The 20,710-nt window shown below is 44.2% G+C and overlaps 1 protein-coding gene across 2 annotated transcripts in view; it reads left to right on the top strand.

Annotated features, from left to right (window-relative positions):
* The window catches only part of LOC117454174 (alpha-1,3-mannosyl-glycoprotein 4-beta-N-acetylglucosaminyltransferase B-like), a 49,610-nt gene that overhangs the window by 19,655 nt on the left and 9,245 nt on the right, over positions 1 to 20,710 (top strand). Inside the window, exons 5-11 of one of the 2 annotated variants that reach the window (XM_034093296.2) lie at positions 5,508 to 5,554; positions 7,201 to 7,314; positions 10,192 to 10,267; positions 12,323 to 12,437; positions 12,547 to 12,677; positions 14,918 to 15,025; positions 19,451 to 19,644. In XM_034093296.2, coding sequence (XP_033949187.1) covers positions 5,508 to 5,554; positions 7,201 to 7,314; positions 10,192 to 10,267; positions 12,323 to 12,437; positions 12,547 to 12,677; positions 14,918 to 15,025; positions 19,451 to 19,644 — 785 coding nt within the window. The remainder of the gene's footprint in view (positions 1 to 5,507; positions 5,555 to 7,200; positions 7,315 to 10,191; positions 10,268 to 12,322; positions 12,438 to 12,546; positions 12,678 to 14,917; positions 15,026 to 19,450; positions 19,645 to 20,710) is intronic. The other variant, XM_071204538.1, reaches the window with a different exon arrangement.

Here is a 20,710-nt window from a genome sequence, read left to right on the forward strand (position 1 = left end):
GGACGCTACAAATATTATAGGGAATGTTTAAATTCTATCAATAAAGATTAAGCCCCAGAAAGTACATGCAAAATGAAGTCATTCTGCATGTTAAGTAGCCATGTGCTTTCGTATTATCGGCTGAATCTTTATTTATTGATTAGATCAGGTTAATCTAATGATAGTGTTCAAGACAGCCTATATGTCTGAACTTAATCCTCATTCCTTTATTCCTTATTCCTAAGTATGTATGCTGCGTGTATTTGTTGTCTTATGTTGTGATGTTTTTTTGTTTTGATGGCACCCTTGAGGGAGAACCATTTATTATCTCATTGTACATGTATAAAGACATTAAACGATTCTATTCTGTTCTAGAGTAATGTGTTACGGAGCCTTCTCTTCAATATTGTTTCCACATAACGACCATTTTGCGCTGCTCTTTTCCAATGTGGAAGCAGAATGTGTGAAAGCATACAGCACGATGCGGGGTGTGTCTCTGGACATCTCGACTGGAATAGCGGGCCCAGACAGTACGTGAACTCGCCTCGCAGGTGCACACGCCAGGATAGAGGACATCAGACTCCAGAGAAAACTTGCTCGAGTCCAAGTCGGAGCGTCTATGTAAAAGTCATCGTCCGAGTCATCGTGGGGGGAAAAATTCACAAGTCCGAGTCCAAGTCATTGTGCGCGAGAATTCACGATTCCGAGTCGCGTCAATCATTGCGCGAGTCCGAGTCGAGTCGCGAGTCCCGAAAATCGGCACTCGAGTCCGACTCCATATTTTTTTATATAAAGCGGAAGGATTTCTCTATAAAGGGTCCACTAGTTCAATTATAAATGATTACATCTCACAGTACTTCCATTACAGTTTTTCTAACAGTAAAGGGAAAGTTATTTTGGGAATTCTTGATGCGGAAGTTGACTTGACACTTTTTTGAGTGATGTCTCCCACACCTGCTGTTTGGGAGGCTTTTTCTCACTCAGCTGATTTGAAGTGATGCTTGGCTGTTGTCTGTGGTCTTTGCTGTGTGTACTTAAACCTTTGACAAATAAGCTGTCAACGTGAGGCTGCACTACTGTAGGTTCCGTCTAGACTAGATCTGATTTTGGTCTCACAGTCGGAGGGAAAACAACTGTTTCTGACGAACAGGTTTAATGCGTCTTTAGATCTCATCCCCCCGCCTGAAGGAACTGCCATTGTCAGTATCAGAGGGGCATTTTTAGCTAAATGGGAGCTCTGTTGTACAATGGCAATAAATCATCCATGTAGTCTCACCCTACCGTGGCCAGAAGAAGAGATAAAAGAAATGTTGACGGGAACATTTCCATCAGTGGATTCACAATCATAGAGGAGGCGCAGTGAATAGAGAGTTGGTGTTGGGATCAGGGGAGTACAGGTTCAAACCCCACTGCAGTCAGCATGTCGTTGTGTCCCTGGGACACTTCACCCCAAATTGCTCCTGTGGGATTGCCCACAGTATTGAGTATGTAAATCACTTTGGATAAAAGCATCTAACAAGTAACATGTAATGTAATAGAGAGCTCTAAACAACCCTTGGGACCCTCGCTCAGAGAGAGCGGTTGTAAACTGTCTGCTGACACTATGACAATGTGCCCTCATTGGTCGTAAGCGAATGGTTGAAATCTTGTCCAAAATGGCTGTCATCACACATGGTAGCCTTTCTACGTGTCCCTGTGATTAACAGATTTGCATGTCTGCCCGATTTGCACTGCCCAAGTGTGGATTGGTCCTCGATATCGGACAGCTACGTACGGCAATCCAAACAGGACATTTGACGTACTGATCTAATAACAGAGTTATATCTCTCACAGGCTCCGCCCTCTACTGGACTCTATGGGTACTCCCCTTGATCCTATCATGTAAGCATTAATCTACGGAGACTTTCTAGACGTAGCCAAACCCGGGGCGGGCCTACCTGAATGTGCACGCATCTCACCGCATAAAAGGAGGCCTCGCCTCATGACTGTCATCCCTTTCTCTTCAGCAAGCAAGAGAGACACACTGAGTGAAGAGAGACGGATACAATTAAACAAACTAAGAAAATGGACTCACCATTGCTGGAGCAACGCCACTGCCCTTCATCTCCGGGCGCCATTGCAAGCGCCGACCTCCACCGCCAGTGCATCGAATGCCTGGGTTCCGACCACGCGCCGGCCAACCTGGGCCCGCTTACGGTCTGCAGCGCCTGCCGTCTAATCCCTCGGTTCAGCCCCATCAGCGGCTGGTGCAGTTTGAGGACTGCTACGTCTCACCGGTGGAGGACCCAGAGCTCCACGTGGTGGAGATGAAGGACCACGAGGAGGGAGTGCCCTTCGTGTTCGCCATACCAGCGGACCGGGCGGGTCCGCTCTTCGGCGACACCTTGTCGTCTGATGTTTCCAGCGACCGCCAGGAAGGCCAGCAGCACAGGTCTGCGCGTCAGGACTTCCCGGTGGTGATGACTATGGCGGCGGAGCATGTGGGCTTACCGCTCCCCCCACCGAGGCCGGTGAGCCGCCTACGTCAGGGCTTCTAAGGCCCGGCCCGTCCGGCTCAGTCTGCCTTTGTTTCACCTCCCCTGCCAGACCTCTGGCGGTGTGTGGAGTTAACGTGGCGACAGCCACTGAGAACGAAGGCTCCGGTGGCGACATGGGCTGGAATCCTCAGGGTGCAGGGCCACTCGGACACGGAGTGTCACGTGTGGCTAGGTCTGACCGCACTGGCCAAGAAAGACTGAGAGGATCTCCTTGGGGCTCCCGTTGCCACGGAAGGGCTCTTCGGATCGATATCCTCGGTCACCCAGCGCTTCAGTCGCCTGGAGGGAGAGAGGTTGCAGCATTATTCCCTGTACTTCCTGGTTCCCAAGAAGACAAGCGAATTCAGACCTATTCTGGATCTTCACAGCCTGAATCTCTACATTGCACGCAGAAAATTCCGGCTGTTAACTATAAAACAGTTACTGGGACTGGTGCAGCCAGGCGATTGGTTCACAACCATCGACCTGAAGGACGCTTACTTTCATGTCAAGATTGCTCCCAAACAAAGAAAGTATTTGCGTGTTTGCCTTCCAGGGGGTAGCTTACGAGTACAACAGACTACCGTTCGTCTGGAGAACAGGGGGGCCGACCTCATGTCGAGGGGCGGACCCCTGCCAGGCGAGTGGGCGCTTCACCCGGAGGTGGTGAAGCGGATCTGGGCCCGGTTCGGGACAGCAGAGGTGGATCTGTTTTCCAGCCGGCGCAACAGCCACTGTGCCCTGTGGTTCTCCATGGCTCTAAGCAACGACCCGCCCTTGGGGGTGGATGCGTTTGCACACGAGCCCTGGCAAAGGAAGCTGCTCTACGCCTTTCCACCGTTGTCTCATTCTCCCTATTCTGGGGAGAGTGAGACGAGAACGTCTGTCAATCATCCTAGTAGCGCCGGATCGCGTCGGGGCACCGTGGTACTCAGAGATGACACAGATGAAGGTGAACCAGCCCTGGGAGCTTCCCCAGTTCTGGGTGCCCCCGAGTTGTTTGAAGATCCGGGGTGACCAGAGCGGGGCGACACTCAGACCGAACCCCTCCTTTGTGCCCAAGAACCTAAGGAGTGCGTTCAGGTCGAGGGCTATTCAGTTCGGGGGCTTTAATCTTCCACCCCATAGTGGGACGAGGGAGGCTAAATTGCCTTATTTAAACAGCCTTATTTAACGGCGTGAGTGTGGAGGATATATGCACGGTGGTGTCTTGGTCAACGCCAGGCCCCTCCATAAAGTTTTATCTCTTGGACATGTCTGGCTCCTTTTCATCGTCTGTGCTTACTGGGGCAACGCAGGACTGGTGAGGAGGCAGGGGGGCTGTGGGTCATTTGGCATCTGACCTCCTCGCCGGGCGTAATGCGCTTACATTTTTCCCCTGTCCTGGGGGACGTGACGTGCGCTGGGCCCATAGGGGCTGGAGGACTCTTTCCCCCTGCTTAAGGCAGGAGGGGGGAGTCCTCCACGTCATAGCACACCTCCGCGGGGTAAGCGCGTCAGGCTGTGCTCTGTCAGCCGCAGCCCCAATTTTTCTCCACGGTTACGGCCGAGGGAGAGGTGAGTGAGGAGTAGTGGCTGCTAACCACAGATGGAACAGTGTTGTTGTGGGACGACAGCGCGTGTATACATCGGGCCTGTGAGAGATATAACGAGGGGTTACTTATGGTAAGCCTTGTTATATAAACACAGGCGGAGCCCTCTACTCAGGGGCCCTGTCTGTCCTATGCTGCTTGCTGAAGAGAAGTGTAGGATGACAGTCATGAGGCGAGGCCTCCTTTTATGCGGTGAGATGCGCGCGCATTCAGGTAGGCCCGCCCCGGGGCCGGCTACGTCTAGAAAGTCTCAGTGGATGAATGCTTGCATGATAGGATCAAGAGGAGTACCCATAGAGACCAGTAGAGGGCTCAGCCTGTGTTGATATGACAAGGGTTACCATACGTAACCCCTCGTTTTGTTCTTGAATCAACTTTTTTTACGAAAAGTAATTTCCCTTTTCCAGAAATCTCAACAGAAAAGGTTTGGCCAGACTAATACATTTCTAATGTTAAATAAATGAAAACCATTCACAGTTAAGAATTAGATATTAATTATTAATGCCATAAATGATTGCATACATTTACAATTTCTTATTTCTCCAGTATGATAGCTGTCAAACAGAAGTTAAATCCATTTCTCACTTAATCTAAGAATGTACTTAACCCACTAAAATCTTTTCAAATAATCGGGAAATTACAATAACAATTGTAACTCATCGCTCAGAGTTCAGATGAATGTTATCGTTGTTTCTTTCTTTGCGGAACGGCGCTGTGCTAAATGTCCTACTTTGCTTGCTGTACGTAGCTGTCCAATATGGAGAAACAACTTGCGCTTGCGCAGTGCAAATCAGGCAGACATGGAAATCGGGAGTCACAGTCCCCACCACCAAGAATAATCTGTTTTCTGTTGTTCTGGCCTGGTGGTCTGTATGCATCACTCAAAAAGGTGTCGGACACAAAAACATGGCCGACAGACGCTCATTGATGCCTCCAGCTTGAACGATGTCTGATAATAGGCTTGGTGCATCAGGACACAGGATGGTCAAATCTTCAACTTCGTGTTGTTCTATTGTTACGTCCAACAGTATTGGCATTTTGACCATTTCTGAAAAAATGTAATAAACCCTTTTTATTTAGTAATAATAATGGCTTTTGGTTGTTTTTGCCTACGGAGTGTGGACTGATAGCTAGAGAGGTGCCAGTTCACCTCCTGGGCCCTGCCGAAGTGTCCTTGAGCAAGGCACCAAACCCCCAACCGCTCCGGCACCGGACTGCCCTTTTGCTCTACCACCTCTTCATCAGTGCATGAATATACTGTAGGTCCTGTTTGTGCGGGTGTGTGTATTTCGGCCTATGTGTGTAATTGTAGATTAGATTGAAAAACTTAATTTCCCCTCTGGGATAATAAAGGTCCATCTTTATTTGAATCCTGCTTTACTTCATCACTGACTTTCTCCTGTTTCTCTCCCTGTCCCAGGCGGACTCAGACTATGTGGCCAGCATAGCAGAGACCATCAAGACCAAGTGAGTGATTCTGGAATGCCTCACATATGGGGCACCACCTTAAAGTTGGTTCATGTCTTCTGTTAGCCTCTTACACAATTTAGCTTCTTTAGAATGTTTTACTTGAAATGTTTCTGAAAGTTTTTTCAGTTAAATAAATAACCCCATTGGTTACATTTGGAAGGGTTCTACTTGTGTTGTGCTCATCCTGTACTTGGGTTCATTTCTTATCCAGTGTTGGACCATTCTAAAAGGGTGATCACTTTATGAATGACTAACCCCAAATAAAAACATTTTGAGTTCTTAGTGGCATCTTGAAAACAAAGGTAAACAACAAGTGAAGGCATTTACGTGTCTCTTCTTTCTCATGTTACCCACTGGCTATGAAATCCATCCGAAATGTATCTTGCTTTTGCTCACGTGATCAGATTTGTTTCTCTTATCGCACTGCATAGACTTCATGATCACAGTACAAGCAGCTGCAGTTGTGATTTGTCTGATCTAGTTACAGTCCCGCAGCAGTGCTTTTAGACCTTACACTAACATGTGATTTCTTTATTTGAAACGGATTGAATGGGCTCACAAAGTGTAATGTCCAAACATCTTTATGCCTTGTGTCATGTAATGCAACTCTAGAGTAAGTGAAACAAATGTTAAGTTTCCGACAAGATCACAATTGGGAAGCCATTGGGACAAGGTGAGCATTAGCCTCCAGATGTGGATTCAAACACATAAAGACTGCCAAAGCATCATCGGAGCTGAATAGCATTGTTCACTATAGAGCACGAGCGCTAGGCTAGAAAAGAAAACAAGGAAGTGGGAAGATGTGGAAAACAAGTAATGATTTCACACATTATTTCCTGTTGAAATGCGCCCTCAGATGTTCACTTGTGTCCTGTTGTTAAAAATATGAGCGTCGGCAAAAATCCCTCCGCATTACGCCCTCATCATGGAATTAAAATGTCATCGTTTTCTGAGGTCAGAATGATTATATATTATAGGTCTATATATGTTGATACAAAGCTAGGCTACTTACTGCCTGACTCAGCTGTTTTCCTCCGAGTCTGAGAAAGTAACACACGTTGTCGTGAATGAAGTCTGAGTGGGTTTCCGGCTGACGCGTCATAGCACATGCAGTGCACAGATTTGTTTTGACTAATTGACTAATGAAAAATGTGTTAACAAATACTGTTTTCGCCGACTAACGTTTAGTCGACTAATTGGGGGAAGCCCTAGTCCCCAGTGTGTAAGGAGACTCACAAAGTGTCAGAAAATAAAACCCTTTCTCTTTTCCTCCGTACCCAAATCTCAGAAAACGTTGAACTCCTGGCAACGTCCCGCCCACGTCCCTACCTATCGTCCCCTATCAGAAACGATGCCCGACGTGTTTTGGAAGTAATATGACCTTTGTTTACATTTAGCAAGCATAGCTAACACTCAGAGCTAACACTGTACAGTATGTGTAAACAAGCGGGATATAAAAAGGAACTCACCTTGTGGTAAACCTGTAAAAGAAAAAGCGCTTGAGCTCCATACTGTTTCAGAAATAATCCTTGATGTGGTTTGGAACATAATATGCCGTTTAATCATGTTTTAATTAAGGTATTTTGTTGAGAATCCTTTTGCAGCTTGCTGTCAGATAGTCAACCAGCTGTGTTTTTTTGTAGTTTTCCCAAACAGGTGCAGTCCGGGCTGCTGGAGGTTGTCTCTCCTCATCAGCATTATTACCCCGACTTCACCCTCCTCAGAGAGACCTTCGGAGACTCCAAGGACAGAGTCAAGTACGTTCACCATTTGTATTATATATAATCGTAGCTATTGTTAACTTTGATATTTCTAACTTTATTCCCCTTCATGGTATACTTGTCTTTGTTGTGTCTGTGTTGCAATAGGATACAAATATGTCAGTGAATAAGCACTATAGGGTGCATTAGAAATGTATTATTTCTCATCCGTCTGTCTAAAGCAGGGATGTCAAAACTACGGCCCGGGGCCAACTGCGGCCAGTGGTCCATTTTGAATTGGCATTCGGCAAATGTTATAAGTACAATGGTGCTTGTCTTATATTTTACTTCTTAAATATGTACAACTTTATTACACAGTAGTATTCATGTGTTAATAAGACCACTTTTCAAATCAATTCAGTCAGATAAAATTGAAAACATTTTCTAACAATAACTTATTTCCATAATTTTGAAATAGACCCTCCATATTTCCCCTCATTGTAACCAATCTGATGCTCCTGTTGTAAGGAATGAGCTACAACTCTTTTATGCCCTTTTCCACCAAACCGGTTCTTAGCTGATCCCCCTCGGCTGCCCGGCAAGAACCAATACTTCACGCTTACTTCTGAGGGCGACGAGATTAACCTGAGCAATAACAGTTAATGGAGAGTGCGGCAAATAAAAGTTGTAACAAGCAGCGCTGAGCAAAGTGACTAGAACGCGACCACACACTTGTGAAGCAAACACACTTTATAAAGTCAGGCAACACTAACCAGGCTTCGTGTGATTCTGTTTAATTTGACCTTACTTTAATGACCATCTGTTCGCTGTTATTGATCATTGTGGAGAGCAGGCAGACGTTTTCCTGTTTTGTATTATAGCAGCTATCGGATGGAATCAATACACATTACATACTGAAACACATTCACTGATGGGGATGGGGGATATTTATCAGCTGCTTGTGTGACAGTCAGACAGTGAATGCTTTCCAGCGGTCGCTGCCAAGAGTTAACGGTAAACTAAACTCTGCCGTGAGTTAACGGTAAACTAAACTCTGCCGTGAGTTAACGGTAAACTAAACTCTGCCGTGAGTTAACGGTAAACTAAACTCTGCTGTGAGATAACGGTAAACTAAACTCTGCCGTGAGTTAACGGTAAACTAAACTCTGCCGTGAGTTAACGGTAAACTAAACTCTGCCGTGAGTTAACAGTAGATTAAACTCCGGTGGACGAGCAGAACTGCAGCGGTCGGTAATGCCGCTGAAACACATGAATAAACAATGAAAAACGGCACTCTGGATAAAAGTATAAGGGTTGAGAAGTAGTTATTTCATTTAATCTGGCTTTGTATGATTAAAAGCAACACGATCATCGACCCGACGCAGTCCTTCGTTGTTGTTGTTGTTGTGACCGGCATTTGGGAGAAACGTAAACCGACGTAAACGGTGACGTCATGACGCAGCAGCGGCAGCACCAGTTGGGCTCGGTGGAAACACAAGTGGTGCTACAGAGAAGAACCAGTTCAGCACCAGTTCAGCACAAGAACAGATCTTGAACCGGATCCGGTTTGGTGGAAAAAGGGCATGAGTAACACAACAAATGAGTCCGTCTGGAGAGCTGTGATGGAGGCTGTTTTCTTAAAGCATATTCAAGTATCAAGCATCATTTACCTACATGTCATAACTTACCTTATGAGGGAGTATACCTCAGCCCTTCGTATGTTTTCTGTATGTGGTGTTGCGAGGTAGGGGTTTTTACAACCCAACTCCTCACCGCGTGTTGTTTTGACAAGTCCTGCTTGAAATCATAACAGGGAAGGAATTAGAAGACACCAGGATACCAGTTAAACAATAATCCGTTTTAATTAAACAAAGTAGTATAATGCAATACGATATAATATAATACATTACTTATACAATTCAAATAATCATATAAGCAATGTGTGGAGTACTCCCGCCCTTATTCACGCACTGCGGACATCCTATTCGTCTTGTCAACGCATGAAGAGAGGACTAACCACCAGAAAAACATTTCCCTAATACAAAGAAGGGGTGGCGTTTCATTGGGGAGATACCAAAACGCTATCTCACAGGGCAATCAGCGTCTGGCAGCTTTGAAAGCCACAGGTGTTGGGAAGGCACCCCATTAAAACTCAAGGAAAATGTCCCTCCCCATTTGTAAAACTTATCGATGGTTTAACCCAGAAAACATTATCAGGGATAATCTTTACACTCCAAACAGAAATCACCCTTAATTCTGCATCTTCCTTCTTCACAAATAGCTTAAAACACTCTTTTGATAAACAGGTAAACAGTCAAAGAAAAAACTATTGTGCTCATCTATTTTTAAGAAAAAGGGAACATTGTTTCAGAAATCTATAAAAAACCTCTCTATATTGGAGAGGAAAAATGTACCTTTTGTTCCTTCAACTATTAACACACAGGAATGTATAAACTCACACATATACTTATCCAAGATACATAGATTTCCTTAAAACCTGGCCTGCCAGAGATCTCAAACAGAATTTCCTCTCCCCTGGCCCACACCCCCTGTGCTGCATACCTCGACCTCCCCCACTGCAATAAAACTTATTTTTTACAGCCCTTTGTCTCTCGCCATTTTAGTCCTCACATTTATGAAAGGATCAAAACAGAGAAATCACTATAAAACACAAACACAGGTATTGCTTGAACAGTATTCACTTAACTGCTACTATTTGATAATTACCAGGGAACTCAACAGACCTCTTTTAATGTCTGGAAAGTGCAACAAGACTTTCTGCCCTTTTACATGTATCACAGTTCTTTGGTACAATATCTCACATCAATTTCCACAGTGGCCCTCAGTGAAAACAGTTTGGACAGCCTGGTCTAAAGTGAAAGGCAGATCCATGTTTGTGTGTTCATGTGTGGAGCTTTCCTGTATTTGTATCAGATGGCGAACAAAGCAGAATCTGGACTTCAGCTTCCTCATGCTCTACGCTCACGACAAAGGAAGATTCTATGTTCAGGTAGGGTTCAAAGGTCAGATAGTTATTGATGTGCCTCAAATGATATGTAAATACAGTTGACATAATGTGGAAATAGAACCCAACATTCAGCCTGTTAAATGAAAAACATGTCAGATGACCATATGCTGTATTCAGCTTGACCAAACACAGATCCTGGTCGTGGTCGTTTGAAACGAACAAATATCCGCCAGTGTTCAATATAAAATATCATAAAATACTTTTTCAATGGGGTCATAAATCCACACACAAACATTTCCTGCTTCAAGCAAATGTAAAAGAAATCCAAATGTACATGTATTTTAATGTTCATCAAAAACACATTTGAATGTTGTTTCAACTGTTCACAAACTGTTGAGCCGGCATTTACAAACTGCTAGTCGTGTGTGTGTACTTCCATTCTATTTGAGCCAATCAGATGAGTGCGCCACTACGCGGCATGATTTATTACGCTATGCCCAGGACTGGAAGGGAACCAAGGGAATCCCAAGAAACAAGTCAGACAGCTGGTTTGGTACAAATGAGTTTCACATATTTCTGCCTTGTGCAGTGGTGAAACTATCAAACCAAGGCATAGATGTCCGCAAAGCTACTAGAATGCAGACGAATGCAACAGCAACTGGATTGAAGATCACATGCGTTCACCAACTTGGAAAATGAAGCATGGAGATTGGATGAAATGCAGGTGACACAAGACAATCCACGCTCAAGACCTCTTCTGACCTCCTAGAAGCTGCAGCACCGGGATGGGGGCTAAGCTAGCTAGGATCCACTACCCAGCATGCCCCTGGCTGATGTCCGTTCGCAGGAAAATAAGACTAACGCTAAACCTGCAGATGAAACATTTAATTGTCATGTCAAGACTGTAAGCCAAGGCGTGTGTTCTTTAACTTTATCTAGTAAGTTAGCTACATTCTAACTTACCTCAGCTGAAGTGAAATGGTAACAAGCCTGGGTGCCGCGTCTTGTCTTCCACGTTGTGGATGTAGCCTTCAATCAAGTTGCTGTATCCCTTTGTTTGACTTATTTTAGGGATCTTTACAGACTTATCTGCCCACCTTTGATTATTTCAGCACTGGTGGTCACAAAACCTTTCGGACCAATATGCCAAAGCTATCTCACTGAGCAGTTTGCGAGGGATTCCTTTCCAGCTGGTTCCGAACCCGAGTATCCGCATGCTGGAATTATCCAACTATCTAATAAGCTAGACGCTAACTTAGTAAAACGTCATTCTTTATCCAACCACTTTTGTCACAGCGTAGGAAAGCACATTGGTGTCACAGCACAGCGCCTGCACCTTTCTATTGATTTGAACGTAAGGCTATTTGAACTAGCTTTGCCATTTGAACATTTGAAGCGCTCATGTGATAAAAAAGTAATTTGCGAATAGAGCAACTTCAGGGGAGTGTAACAGTGTGTGTCCTACTGTAACAACATGCAAATACTTTTAAATACATATACTTCACCATTTATATTACATGTATTGAAAATAGTGAAGATTTGTGTTTATCAAACTCTGTATATACACTGCATGCACAATACTTAGGCAAGTTGTGCTTTGGAGGATCACTTTACTACAGTGCACTTGGTCAATTCAAAATGTAATTTAAGTAAAAGTGAGGTTTTGGCTTTCGAAGGAGAAAATCTATGTGTGCACAATTATTGGGCAACTATTAGTGTTCAGAATTATTATGCAACGAGAGGAACAACGAAAATGTTCCCATCTCACTGGTTTATTCTCATCTGTTAAAGTGAGAATAATAAACACACAACTCAAAATGTACAAATAAACATTTCTGAGATTTAAAAAAAATACTCACTTGCCTAATAATTGTGCACATATATACAATAATTACCAATTATAGAAGCATTTATGTTTAAATCGCAAAATACATGTATGAATCTTTGCAGGTGCACCCACTAATAATATGAAGTCTGATTTGACTTAGTAATTCTCTGCCACGGAGAGAGGTTTGCTGCAGGCTTGAAATGAATGTAAAGGTTTTATGATGTGGCGTAGTCACTCTTTCAAACGTTCTCGTGTCCCGTGTGTTGCAGTTAGAGGATGATGTTGTTGCGAAGGCCGGCTACTTCAACAACATGAAGACCTTCGCCACCCTGAATGATTCCGAGCAATGGCTCTTCCTGGAGTTCTCCCAGCTCGGATTTATAGGTGTGTGTGTCTTATAAAAGTGGGAAGGCGTTCCACATAATGAGCCTTGTTTTGTGTCTGTCTCACTCACTCACTCACTCACTCACTCACTCACTCACTCATCCTTCAGGCAAGCTGTTTCGAACCGGTGACCTCCCGATGGTTACGGAGTTCTTCCTGATGTTCCACAAAGACAAACCAGTCGACTGGCTGTTGGATCACATCCTGTGGGTGAAAGCTTGCAACCCAGAGAAAGACGCAGTAAGTCAGTTGTGCGAACCAGCTCATGATGAAGCATACAGGATGTTTTTGTTATGAAGTTGTTCTCTTATCTCCACTCTGCTCGTCTTGATATTCTCTATACATGACGTTTCATCCTTGTTTGTATTAGTGCCTTTTCCATACTTTGCTTTAGATGTTTTTTTCTAGTGCTGCAGTCATGGGCGTACAGCGTGAACAGGACCTAGCTTTTGGTTTAACTTCTTCAGTTTCAAAGGGGAGATTGTGTTGAGAGCTGAGCTGAAATCAACCCACCTCATTGTGAAATAGGTGCAGAGCAGCGGTGTCAAACTCGAGGCCCGGGGGCCAAATCCGGCCCGCGACTTCATTTCATGTGGCCCCACAAGAGCTTGAATATAATATGTTTATTATACGGTTACATGCCGCTTTACAGAAGCATAAACTTAAACTTTGCCCATAAACTACATGTCCCACAATGCATCTCAAATTAGACTTTTTTCTCAGAATTTAATTTTTCTTTTCAAAATGTTACTTTTTTTTCAAAATGTCACTTATTTTTATTTATTTTTCAGAATGTGGCTTTTCTTTTTAAATCATTTTGTGACATTCTCACTGAAGAGACTTGCAATTGTTTGCCCTAGACTTCTGATTTCAGACGTAGTTAATTATGAAGTTATTACCCTATCCGATAATAATCCAATGCAGAGGCAATAATGTTATATAATACATTATTTTATATATTAAACATAGTCTTATTTATAAAACTGGCGCTTTGAGTGCAACCTTGATGCTAATGTGGCCCGAGTTGAAATTTTGTTTGACACCCCTGGTGTAGAGTATTAGATGGGGACAGTTGAATGCAGATTATACAGGTGTTTCGTGTATTCCTTAAAGAGGCCCAATTCAGTTTTCCATTTCCTGTAGTAAGGAAACAGGAAATGTTTAACCTTGTTATCTAGGTTTTTGTGCATGTAAATGGTCTACAAAGACTAAAGTCCCCCACAATTTGTGACATAGTGACATCACTATATAACACTTGTGCTTCTATTGGCCAATGCTCCAACACATTGTATGTGATTGGCTAAGGGGCGGGACATCTCTAAGCAGTTGACCAATCACCACAAAGCCGGCCAGCTAACCAATCAGAGCAGACTGGGCTCTGGTTTCAGACAGAGGGTGAAAAGAGGTGCTGCAGCACAAGCAGTATGAGACAAATCAAGAGCTTTTTGAACATTAAAGCATGGAGACATGTAGAGACACCACATACTGATATACACCTGAACATCAGCTGGAGAGGACTCTTTAAAGTAGAGACACTACATACTGATATACACCTGAACATCAGCAGGAGAGGACTCTTTAAAGTAGAGACACTACATACTGATATACACCTGAACATCAGCAGGAGAGGACTCTTTAAAGTAGAGACACTACATACTGATATACACCTGAACATCAGCAGGAGAGGACTCTTTAAAGTAGAGACACTACATACTGATATACACCTGAACATCAGCAGGAGAGAACTCTTTAAAGCAGAGACACTACATACTGATATACACCTGAACATCAGCAGGAGAGGACTCTTTAAAGTAGAGGCACTACATACTGATATACACCTGAACATCAGCAGGAGAGGACTCTTTAAAGTAGAGACACCACATACTGATATACACCTGAACATCAGCAGGAGAGGACTCTTTAAAGCAGAGACACTACATACTGATATACACCTGAACATCAGCAGGAGAGGACTCTTTAAAGTAGAGACACTACATACTGATATACACCTGAACATCAGCAGGAGAGGACTCTTTAAAGTAGTCACACTACATACTGATATACACCTGAACATCAGCAGGAGAGGACTCTTTAAAGTAGAGACACTACATACTGATATACACCTGAACATCAGCAGGAGAGGACTCTTTAAAGTAGAGACACTACATACTGATATACACCTGAACATCAGCAGGAGAGGACTCTTTAAAGTAGAGACACTACATACAAGTATGATCCTGAACATTTACATAAAAGGGTCTTTAAAGATTCATTATAACCTTAGCAACCTCTGAGAGGGAAATAATGTTGGCAACAGCACAACAAGAATACTCAATAGTGTTTATGAAACACAGTAATGTGTCATCATAAGATACCGGCTTGCAAAAAAGTAAAATGTTTGATAAATAGTACATACCTGAGAAGTTAAGGATACTGACAATGAAGTTGAGTTTCTGACGATGGTGTGTCGTCTCATCCAGAAGCACTGTACAGAACAGAAGGCTTTGCATAAGAAGGGATACAAGCCCTCCCTCTTCCAGCATGTGGGCCTCCACTCCTCTCTGTCCGGGAAGGTCCAGTATCTGAAGGTGAGTGCCTTCTTGACTGAAGCTGAAACTGTGATAGCATCTTTCCTGTCATAATAATGAGGAGTGTGTCGTGTTGCCTGATACTGTAAAATAAATGCTACAGATTTGTTTTTAAAGCATCTCACACAATAAGTACACATTACATGTCACTTGTTAGAGCCATCTTTCACATGCAGGCCTCCTGCTCACCTTTTGATTGACACATGTTTTAGTGCAGTTCAAACACCGATGTTTTGAGTGAAGTTGGGCTCACTTGTATGGGCTCAGAACCGTCTCATAATACACACAAGCACACAGAAGGATTCACACTCGTGTTTTTCAATGCACACACAAAGGTGTTCCGTTTCATATGCATGTAAATAAAATCCAAACACAGAAAAAAGTCTTACATATGTATTTTTGATCCTCACTTATTAGTTTTCCGTTTAAAACCCCTGCACCTGCAAACACAACCCGCTCTCTGTGCACGGATCGCTGTGCATTCGTTTGTGGGTTTTTTGAGACTCCCCTGACGGTCAGCCGATTCGTACTTGTAATTTTTTCCATCTATAGCCAATCAGATGTCTCCTCCATTCTAAGCCAATCACATGAGCGCGCCCCCACGAGGGTATGATTTCTTGCGTTCATGACACTTCATGTACGCATTTTGCGCAGTCCGGTCAGCTCGCTAAACAGAGGGCGGAGCATCAGGTGATCATGCAGAGCAGCGTGTCTCCATCAGACTCAGCAGCTGATCTGATCTCTCTCGCGTCCGGTTACACTTCACTCGCGTTTGTTACCTTTTTACTAACGGTATCTCGGCACTGAAACCGTAGTTTCGGTTACGGCCCGTCTACACTACAGCGTCGAAAACTCCAATCTGCCCATTCACTTTCAATGGGGTGACGTCACGTAGCCTCGCTTTTTCGCCGAACTGAATTGTGGGTAGCAGAGCGGTCTGTCTCCGCCGTCAGAAGTTGAACAATGTTCAACTTCTGACGCCGGAGTAGCCGGAGTAGCCAGCGCCAGCCAATCAAATCCCGTTTCCCAAAATCTGACAGCTGAAGCCGTAGCCAATCAAACCGCGTCTAAACTGGGAGAGATATCCCGCCGTTCATTTCTATATTTCAAAAAAAGTCGGAGGAGAAACTAACTATCGCCGTAGCAAATCACCCGGTTTTGTATGACCAGACCCTCTTCACCTACCGGGATACAAACCGGAGGAACCAGGCATGGAGGGAGGTGGCAGAGACAGTGGGGGAAACTGGTAGGTTTTCGCCTGTTTGGGGAGTTTATATATATATATATATATATATATATTGCTCGCATAAAATCCCCGGGGTTTTTTGCTCTGTATGTCGGGGGCGGGAGATTCATGTGATTGGTTGTTGGTCGTGTTGCTTGAATAAAATCCCCAAGCTCCAGACACGCCCAGCTCCAAGCTATTTTTGAAGCTGTAGTGTGGACGCTCCGTTACACACCGGTGGTTTCTGACTTGGCTCGTTGTCAGTCAAGTCAGCTGCCCAGACATTTCGAGGGGAAAAAGGATGCAAACGGGGCGTTCGGGTGCCGTGGGAAGAACCTCCGTTTATTCACGTTCTTCAGACTAATCAGTTACATTAACACTGTATTGCATAGGCCTACATACAGACTAGTTACTCTTCCCTTTCTGACCACTTTCTCTATACTTTCGTCTCTCTTCATAACTCCGCACTTTGCCTTGGCCATCACATTTCACACACACACACACACACACACACACACACACACACACACACACACACACACACACACACACACACACACACACACACACACACACACACACACACACACACACACACACACACACACACACACACACACACACACACACACACACACACACACACACACACACACACACACACACACACACACACAACCCCTTGCGGCTGCTACTCTTAAAGTGACAGGCCTGTAACGCGTTTATGTCCATATCGATCAGATCCAGCTCTTCTGATCGGCCTTTATAGAGAGCACCGATCAAACTATTAAGAGTGAATATCGGCCGATAATGACCGGTGGGGCTCCCCCCGTTGACAGTTCACTGGCTTCGTAGTGCACTGATCGATTAGGCTAAGCTAACCTGTAGCTGCTCCCTCCACACTCACAAGAACTTCATAAAGACATAAATAAAGCAGCTGTTCGCCATACAACACACATTTAAAACGGTTTTGCCTGCCGTTTTTGTGTACACAAGCATTCATCAATGTTTTGGAAAGTGGCGCTGTACCTTAATAATATAAAGGCTTGTATTTGCGTGCATTTCCTGTTCGGAAAGTGGCGCTGTGCTGAGAGTGGAGGTGTCCTGAGATTAGCTCCATGGAGCTGTCAGCTCCGGACAGCGCAAAATGCGTACATGAAGCGCTACGTCATGAACGCAAGACATCTACCCTCGTGGGGGTGCGCTCATGTGATTGGCTTAGAATGGAGGAGACATCTGATTGGCTATAGATGGAAACAATTACAAGTACGAATCGGCTGACCGTCAGGGGAGTCTCAAAAAACCCACACACGAATGCACAGCGATCCGTGCAGAGAGAGCGGGTTGTGTTTGCAGGTTCAGGGGACTTAAACTGAAAACTAATATATGAGGATCAAAAATACACATGTAAGACTTTTTTCTGTATTTGGATTTTATTTACATGCATATGAAACGGAACACATTTGAGTGTGCTTTGAAAAACACAAGTGTGGATCCCTCTGTGTGCTTGAGTGTATTATGAGACTGTTCTGAGCCCATACACTTGCTCCAATTGTTGAGACCCTGATATAATTCCGGTCCCACTCATCACTTCTCACATGCATATCGTATAGAGGTCAACTTATACTGTATATCATTACATGTCTGATTGAACACAGGTCTACGCCCAGTCATATTACCTCCCTGCTACATTGACTTTGTCATATGAGACCAGAGAAACAAATGTGTTTTGTGTGCGTTACTCCTTCAGAATATTTTGGAATATTAATTGACGTAATGAGTGGGATAATGTGCAGTGAGCAGGCCATCATTGCAAAAGGATTAGTGATTCATGTACTGTTCCCACTGTCTGGGTCCCTTTGGTCGCAATAACGACCAGCTCACTGCATATATGCCTATAACTATAAGAGCCCCAGAGATGTTCACAAGTCTTTTTTTGCAAGTCCAAGTCAAGTCTCAAGTCTTTGGTCACGAGTCCAAGTCAAGTCTCAAGTCTCTAAAAAATAAAAGTCTCATGTCTCTTCTGGTTGTAATAAGCCTTCTATTGTCTGCTGCTATCCAGTCTGTTAGGAATACTGCACAGCTATATCTAAGAAATTCAAAGCATTTACTGTGTTATTACCACTGCTATATCTATTAGCTGACTGATTAGTTATATGATCACTTTAAACAGGCTATTGCAATGCAATATGAGGAAAACATCACACTTTAGCTAAATGCAAACAACTTATAAGCAAAACAATTCAGAATCAGAAATCAGTATCACAAATACAAAGCTAGTAGCAAGCTAAGTTAGCATTACAGCTGATGCTGAGCTAAACATGTTTGCTAACCGTCCATATGCGTTAATGTGACTGACCTCTCCGGGTGAGTTTTCAAGTGCCTGATGAAATTCGACGTTGTTGCGCCAGCATCCTTGATTTTGATATTGCAGACTTTGCAGTGTGCGCTCCTTTTGTTGGTGCCACCGGCGTTTTGTTCTTAGTGTTTGTAGTTGAACCTAATTACAAGCGGTACAGCCGCAGGTGTGCCGCCGGTCGCCATGGTGTTACTACGAGGTAGTAACAGAGGCGCGCACGTCTGCGCAATGAGCCCGGCTAAAGTGACTGGATGGCCTACCTGCCTGTCAGCCTTCCATCTGGGCACAAACTTATCTCGTGCCCTCATTGGTCATGTGCGCGTTCTTGTGTGTTGGAGGAGGCGGGCTCTGTAAGGAAGTAGCAGCCTCTAGCAGATTATCTCCGGTTGTGTATTTTCAAATTCTAGCGATCTCGAGCCGGTTTCTCTCAAATGTACCTACCCCACCTTTAATACGCCAAAAATAGAAAACACAATGATTGTTCACGAGTCCCAACACACGAGTCCAAGTCGAGTCTGAAGTCTTTTGGTCACGAGTCCAAGTCAAGTCTGAAGTCTCTGTGTGTGCGACTTAAGTGCGACTCGAGTCCGAGTCGCAGACTCGAGTCCGAGTCGCAGACTCGAGTCTGAGTCGCAGACTCGAGTCTGAGTCGCAGACTCGAGTCCCCATCTCTGAAGAGCCCTGATGTGTGAGAGCAGCATGCAGTGCAGGCCCTTGTCTGCTGTGTGGATGGAAGAGGTGTGGACATGTTTGAACTAAGAGGGTGTCGCCCTCTTTAAGTGTAGGCCACATCCAGGTGTTTCTGTAATGAATCGTTATTGATCATTTGTGGGGTTTTCAGGACAAAGACTTTGGAAAGCAGACTCTGTATCAGGTTCACAGTAACCCGGCTGCAGAGGTCAGCAGCAGCCTGAAACATTACCAGCAGCACAGTCTGGAGCGGGCGTACACAGGAAAGGACTTCTTCTGGGCATTAACACCCATCAAGAACGACTACATCCTCTTCAACTTCTCCCAGCCCATCAACATTACCAGGTCAGTTTCAAAGCACACCTGTTAACCTGTTTCAACATACAGTTAAACCCGGGGGAAACACTCCAACAGCATTCCATTGTTCACAGATGATATCCTTCTACACAGCCAGTCTAAACTAACATCTCTGCTCCACTAATATTTTGTTGGACCGCCTTCAGCTTTATCGGTCCAACTAAATTCATTCGTCGTATCGATAAGCTGCTGCAATGTCTCAAAATGTACTTCTGTTCAGAATTGCATTAATTTTCCGCCAAGATCTTGTACTGAAGCGCCCATCATTCTGGAACAGGATACATCTGGATTAATTGATTTGGTTTTAGTAATGCGTTTGACAGTTCTTAACCCGATTAGTAGCTTCAGCAATCTCTAGTTGTTTTCTTTGCTTGATGCAGGCCAATCATTTGACCCTTCTGCATCCTTTCCAGGACCACAGGATATGTCTTCTGACAGCATCAGCTAGGGCTAATAACTTGTTGCCAGCTGAAACATATTCATCACAGCAGTAATTATCCAATGGAAGGCTCTTACAGATTGGCCTAGTTAAATCCAGTTGGTGACTTGGATAACTTCCTGTTCACCCTGTCTTTACAAAGCTTTATGATTTATGTAATTAAAATACAACAACTAAGAAATCTATTGGCAACAACAATGTCATGCAAGCTTGTAGGTTAAATAACACTCCGAAGAAGAAAAACTGGAATAGGCAAACTGTATGCACTCAAGATATCCGAATGAAAATGTGTTCTATGGATATCCACGACTTTACAAACCTGCTCATTTTATATTCAAATCAGTTTGAGGCAAAAATAATGCAGGTTTTTGCTTGCAGTGTGCAAGCAAAAAAATTTTTTCTGCATACTCTGGTCCCTCCACTGCCTTGGAATCGGACAATTTGGGTACGACTGTAAAGCTGGGACTCCAATAAACCCAATTATATTTGATGCTTCACCAAAAACCAAAAATCCTCCTGATGGTCTTAGGGAAAGAGTCATTGAGGTTTCCGGGCCTGAGCACATTGATGGACAAGGCAAACATGACTGCTGCAAGGCAACAAGGACCCACATAA

The sequence above is a fragment of the Pseudochaenichthys georgianus genome, chromosome 10 (assembly GCF_902827115.2).
Source record: "Pseudochaenichthys georgianus chromosome 10, fPseGeo1.2, whole genome shotgun sequence".
Lineage (NCBI taxonomy): Eukaryota > Metazoa > Chordata > Actinopteri > Perciformes > Channichthyidae > Pseudochaenichthys > Pseudochaenichthys georgianus.